Source organism: Uranotaenia lowii, chromosome 3 (genome assembly GCF_029784155.1).
Source record: "Uranotaenia lowii strain MFRU-FL chromosome 3, ASM2978415v1, whole genome shotgun sequence".
NCBI classification, from domain to species: Eukaryota; Metazoa; Arthropoda; class Insecta; order Diptera; family Culicidae; genus Uranotaenia; species Uranotaenia lowii.
The window spans coordinates 168,110,014-168,116,784 of NC_073693.1; the positions used below are offsets into that span (position 1 = coordinate 168,110,014).

Below are 6,771 nucleotides of genomic sequence, written 5' to 3' on the forward strand. Positions count from 1 at the left end.
AGGGGGACTGATAGGCCCCAACCTTCACTAGACTCGTTATCAGTACCATTTGCGAAGCATATAGATATCAATCACCAGTTGTCACTAATTGTTCCAATTGGGTGGATGTTTTATTACCAATCAATGAATTGATTTGGTAAATTTTACGATTAGCTCGAAAAAAACGGTTAAAATGAGTAAATTAGTTTTGTATCTGGTTGTGATATCGGTTTTTGAAATCTTCAACAGCGGGGCTCAATTGGGATTTCCCAATAACTACGTCTGCACGGATGAATATTGTGACGTAAGCAAAGTGATGATTATTCTCAATCCAGAACTTGAATCACTGATTCCTGTTCTTTCTTAAATTAGAATTACCGCGAGAGTAACCCGTGTGATCAGCTGAAGACGGTTTGCAAAGTTCAGAACTCAACTCACAATGGCATAATATTTCCTTCCATAAGTCCGTGCTCGTGTTGTGAGATTTGCGTAGAAAACTTGAAGCAGGGTGAGGACTGTTCGATGGGAGGCCTGGGTTCTCCCGTTCCGACAGGGATCTGCGGCCCGGGGTTGTACTGCATGATTGTTGAAGGTGAAGAGCACCCGACGTGTCAGAAAAGTAAGCAAGTGGGCTCTTATCTTTCGTGTGTACCTAAACTATTATTGCCGTCGAATGTTTTTTTATTGCAGTGAGTGTCACCAGCCCTTGCTATAAAGCGCAGACCGAATTCGATGAACGTCGGATGAATGGACTGATCGGGCACTTGGAGCAGAGGCCGGTTTGTGATGCTGACGGAAACTTTGCACCGGTAGTGTGCATTCCCGGACAAACGTAAATATTTTTTTTTAATTGGGATATAGTGTATTTGGGTTTTTTTGTGTAGCGATCTGTTTATTGACATTTTGTAATTCTGTGTAATAGGGCGTTTGCACAGTGCATTAGTATAAGTAAGCCGTTGGGCAAAAAAATGTGACAGCCCCATGTTAAATGAATACAAATCGACTAAAGAAGGATTGGTTCCTCACTGATATCCAATAAAATAATCACCTAATCGTTTCAACTTGTTAGCAAATGATCCGAAATATATTTTATGAATGTTTTTTAGAGAAATTTAGCATTCATTTAAGGGAAAACCAACATTTTAGTTGAATTTTGCTTTCGCCGCATATAAAAACCTCTAATGTATGCCTAACAGACCTCTTGTATGAGTGTGAAGCAAAAACCCTATAGGGGATGTGATTCTTAATAATAGTATTCGCACCAAGATGTTTTGATTTAAAATCCAAACTGCTTCAGCACGTTGAACCGAACCATGTTGAAAATTTTCCCAGAATTATTAGTTCAACTGCAATCAGTTTACAGTTAAATATTTGTTTTGTAATTATTTTTTAGATTGTGTTTTTTTAGATAAAATCAAATGATGATTTTTTTTTCGTATTTTTTGTGAATGAGATTCTTATAGCGTATTTGTTTTCATCTGGTGGTAAACTAGTTGTGCTCTGACACAATATTCTTTTGAATATTGAATCATGTAATCCAAGCCCTAATTTTTTGCGCAGAATGTTTAAAAACTTATTAACCTCACAACACAACAAAAGGCAATAGTTGCTATAACAGTTATAATTTTGGTAGCTAATATTCTGTGGTTTTTCAGCGGATAATGTTGAGTTGTAGAGGGTTAAGATTTTTAATATTAAATACTTGAATACTTTTTATAGTGATGTGAGAAATAGTATAAATGTGAGGCGCTGATGTGCTAATGGACATGCGCTAATGGACAGGCTGGCGCGAGTCTGGTAACCCAGGCGTACTGGGTTCGATTCCCGGTATCGGCAAGAAAAACTTTTGGGTTCGAATCCCATAAGTTGCCGACAGGTAAGATGTGTTTCATTGTATAAATAATTATATATTTCAGAGGGAATGCATCTGGGGTTAATCTGAAGAGACTATTTCAAGCGGAGTGGATTGCCAACCATTGTAGGTCTCTGAAGGTTGGATGCCTTCCTTCGACGAACCATCGGCCGTGGAAGCCTGAGAAGCAATTCGAAGGCCAAGCCACACAGACATAGGCTGGTCCTTGCTACCGATGGGGGAACCATACATACATACATACATGTGAGAAATAGTATAAATGTTATCTATTAAATTTTCCATAAATTGAAGAATTTTTTTTTTAAACGTTCTATCTTAGAAATTGGGTATCCAGTAAAAATGGGTTTCTTTGATTCGATGGAGGATCATAATTATTTACATGGTTTTCCTATGGATAATAGGGTAACGGACTTATTTAGGACCGGGTACATATTTTGGACCACCTTGTAGCTTTTTGCCAATATTTCTCTCATAAATCATGTTATTCATAAAAATTTTGAACAAATATAGTTAAAGCTACTTCTTATGATTCTAATCACATCTAAAATTTTAGTTAAGTAAGCTGTTAACGGAAAGAAAATCGAAAATAAAGTTTTGGTTTTTCACAATTGGACCGAATCAGGGCCATTTCAAGAGGACGTGCCATTATTGGAGTCAACTTTCAAGAGGTTTGCTGCATAGCTGTTATGAATTCTACAAATACAAACATGTTCATAGCTATGATTAAACACGTGAAAACTATTTGCAAGTTCGAAACAGCAAAATAGCTGATTTTAATAGCAATTTGACCCATGTCGAAAATAGGTCCTACTTTATTCCTTAGGGACTTATTTTGGACCACTCAACATAACCTGGGTATTAAACTTGCTGTTAAATGTTCATGAACGTAATAAGACGTTGTACGACGATATAAAAGAATTATGCACACTATTTCAATCACTAATTATGAATAAAATTTGGAACTTAAGCATGAATATATTTAACCAACTCGCTAAAGCCCAAACTCGCCATTAGACGAGCTTCACTTTAATCGGCATAAAATCAAGCCAATCATAGTTTTAACTTACTTTTTGTGCACTATGCTTTGAATCACGTTAATCTAACAATTCACATCAATGGCAACTGTTTGATAAGCAGTTGTTGAAAGCTACAGCTTAAAGAAGCCTCAAAACATGAAAACTTGGACATGCACCAATTTTCTATTAAGTCATTGTTTTTTATGCTTCATGAAAAATTATTGAAAGTTTGATCTAAAAGTTTCAACCCTTAGGATTGCCAGTAAAATGAGTGCATTCAGGAATGATTTTCGAGGAAAAAAACTTGGGTAGGTAGAAGAAACGAAATGTAAAACCCGTCTAAAGGAGGGGTTGGGGGAAAAACGTCAACAAATCGGCAAATATGCAACGAGTTTAATTTTTGTAACAGTTTAAATATCTCAGTTGATATTAGAACAACTTTATCAAATAATATATTCAATTATAGCTATATATGTTTCAAAACTTGGGAAAAGGTGGTTGAAATGTGTAAATTATACAAGCGATAAAGTACTTAAAATCTAGTTTTCAGCCCCTGTGGTTATGCAAATTAAAAAAAACTTTTGGAAAATTACTCCATCGATAAATTTTATCCTAGAACAAAGTTAGTATAAAACTTAAAACTGAATTTTTGTGAAAAAAACTGGCTTTTGGATATCTAAAAAGATAGCATAAATCTCGGATATTTTTTTCTTTTTGAATATATGTATCTACAGAACTGAAGCCAATTCAAATCCACTAAGGTTTTGGAAGTCAAAATGCATCAATTGATGTCGCGAAGTTCATGATGTCAGACTTGGCCAGTATTGAACACTGCAGAACAAATTTCGTCGAGATTTCAGTGTGCTGTCAGAATTTTCATAACATTTGGAAAACAAAATATAACAGGGATTTTAGTGTTTTTACTCTATTCTTATCGAACAAACAAAACTTGACCAGTCTATAACAATAAGAAAAGACAAAATTATCTGAATAATTCGCATAATTGTGCATCAATCGCTGTCGAGATAAAGCAAAATTTAGAAAAAAAAATACTTATTTAGTTTAAGGGTGGTCCAAAATAGGTCAAAGGGTGGTCCAAAATAAAAACCTGGTGGTCCAAAATACTGACCAGAGTAATGATTGAAGAAACGTGTTTTTAGGCTAAAATCTTGTTACATTGCAACAAACGACAATATTTTTCGATTGAAAAAGCCTTGATCTTCGTAATAAACTGATAAAACAGTCGAAAATTGTAACATATACTTTTTTATGCCAGAAAATAGCATAGCCACTTCCCAAAGCGGTCCAAAACAGGTCCGTTACCCTATTCCTCCAATTCCCTCGGTCCATGGCAACCGTTCTCCAACTCCTCGGGCATCCCAAATACGCCAGATCACGCTCCACTTGGTCTAACCACCTCGCTTGTTGCGCCCTTGCCTGTTTCGTTTCTACCGGATTGGTAGCAAACACCTGTTTTGAACGACAGTCGTCCGGCATTCTCGCAGCTCGTAGAGTCCACGAGCTCGTGGTTCATCCTCCGCCTCAGTTGCTTGTGACCAGGGGTGCCAGGTGGTTTCGGCAAAAGTCAGGACAACGTGAAGCTAAAAATCAGGATTTTTCAGGACACCTCTTGACTCTTTTCATGGAAAACAGATAGCTCCATAGCTTGTGGGCTAAAAAAGTAAAATGCTGTTTTCTACAAGATTCCCTGTAAATGATAGTAATTTTTTAAGAAACTTCAAGTTAGGATTCCAAGCAGAAGGTTAGTTTATTTTAATGTATAATTGAATGCATACAACATACCTGTATAATAATTGTAATATTTTTGATGTTTCATTTTCAGATGCTACTGCATCGACAAGGAAGGGAACCGCATATTCGGCGATGCAGTACATACTTCACGAATTGAAGTTTCGATGCGATGTGGTACGTCAATTTTAGAAATGTGTTACCTTGTGTATATTAAAGACAATTCTACAAATTCTACTGTTAAAATTGTGGTCACATTTCAGAATGTTCACGCTTGGCGGCGAAAGCACAAAAGCTGCTGAACGCACGGTATCCCATTTTCTCATCCCGGTGCGATTCGAAGGGCTCATATGAGCAACTACAGTGTGTCGGGACCATGTGCACGTGTGTCGATATGCACGTCGGAGATCCGATATCTGGAAGCCGGAACATATCCAGGGGACTTGAGGGTCTACCATGCTGTAATAATTTGATTTTTCTCTTAAGATTATCATATCCAATACACTATTTCAATTTTCAGTTGATAAAAAGCAACACGACAACACCACTTGGCTACGAGATTGTGAGGTTGCAAAACTGGAGAAGTTGCAAGAAATTCAAAGCTATGAGTCGAATGGATTTAATGTGATGAAATTCAACGCCGATATTTGTCAACCAGATGGGTGGTTTGCCAGTGTTCAATCGAATGACACTCAGTAAGTCTAAGAAATATTGAATTTTATATTAGGGCCACAATTTCATTTTTTTGTTTCAGTTTGTTTTGTGTGAACAACGATGGAAGCAATATAGACTCATTCTCAGTTCAAAAAGGTTCATCAAATGCCTCAAAAATCGATTGTAGTAAGTGAAACTAAAACAAAATAACTAGCATTTGAAATTACAATTCAACTTTACTTTCTCCAGAATGTGCTAGGGCCAGGAAGCTTTTGCAGGATGCGAAAAGTTTAGATCTCCCGGATTGCTGTCCAAATGGCAACTATATGCCCGTTCAATGTCGGAGGGGCCAATGTTATTGTGTTAACGGAAATGGAATGCAAGAAGGAAAAGAGGTTCCCTCGAAGGACACCGATCAGCTGCCATGTGCTATGGTTGAGTGCTAGCCATACCCTCATATTCTCAGGGCTTTTTAATAAATATTTGTTGACCTGATTAAATTTATTGTTTATCAATGCCAAAAGACATACCCCCGTTTAACAGCTAGATAATAACTTTTTTGCCTAATAAGATACAAAATACAAAGTTTAGGTCTTTGACAAAGCTGTTCAGCGGAAAATTTCCTTTGGAGAATTGATAAATTGGCACGAAAACCATAGGCAGGCTCGGTTCCATATAACAAACAAAAATGATGTTGATTTTTCAGTACAAAATATTAAATTTTCCCATACAAACATAAAAGCTAAAATTTACTCATGTTTTTAACGTTACTTAAAAATTCTGCAAAAAATCATGGATGAGTCTTGACAAACAAGGTTTTTAGACCCCAGGGTTTAAGCAATTAAAAATGACCTCAAATCGACTCAGTCTAGACTGCGCATGTCGCACTTTTCTTCTTCGCATATTCGATAATATGCGCATACTTTCGATTGCCATAGTTGCTGAAAAATCAACATATTTTATCAGTCCAGTTTCAAAAAACATTAAAAATTCAAGCAAAATATTGAATTGAAGCAGTTGGAAGATTCCCTTTAATTCAACCACGGTATGAGAAAAGTTCAGATATCGCCATTTCGATAGAAACTTACTATCTCCCAAGTTACAAGATGCAAGTTGAAGATAGTAAGTTGCTGTCGGAATACCGGTATCTGAACTTTTCTCATACCGTGGTTGAATTAAAGGGAATATTTCGATTGCTTTGATTCAGTAATTAGAATTATTTAACCAAGTAGGCTGTAACCTTTAGGTTGTCTTGCCCCGTTAAACCCCCACAGAGCAAGCCATATTAGAATGTTCCTTCTGAACACTCAAAGCTTTTAAGAGTCCATCAAGTAGTTCATCGACAATTTTCCGATGGAACTCACTTTAGTAGGGACAAAATATGTAAGTATGCGAGATTAGATTGGTTCAGCTAGGTTAAAATAAAAATAAATAAGACACTCCAAATTAAAATGATAGCTAGGGAAAACATTCAGCAGATTTAAATTTAAAATACAAAAA

General features: G+C 36.4%; 1 protein-coding gene across 1 annotated transcript; it reads left to right on the forward strand.

Annotated features, from left to right (window-relative positions):
• The first annotated feature begins 163 nt into the window (after positions 1-163).
• LOC129758001 (uncharacterized) lies at positions 164-5,758 on the forward strand. Its single transcript, XM_055755421.1, has 8 exons — positions 164-283; positions 352-598; positions 670-811; positions 4,712-4,794; positions 4,881-5,078; positions 5,138-5,312; positions 5,372-5,457; positions 5,521-5,758. The coding sequence occupies exons 1-8, from the start codon at positions 173-175 to the stop codon at positions 5,715-5,717; spliced, it is 1,239 nt and encodes a 412-aa protein (XP_055611396.1). The 5' UTR covers positions 164-172; the 3' UTR covers positions 5,718-5,758.
• The last annotated feature ends 1,013 nt before the right edge of the window (positions 5,759-6,771 follow it).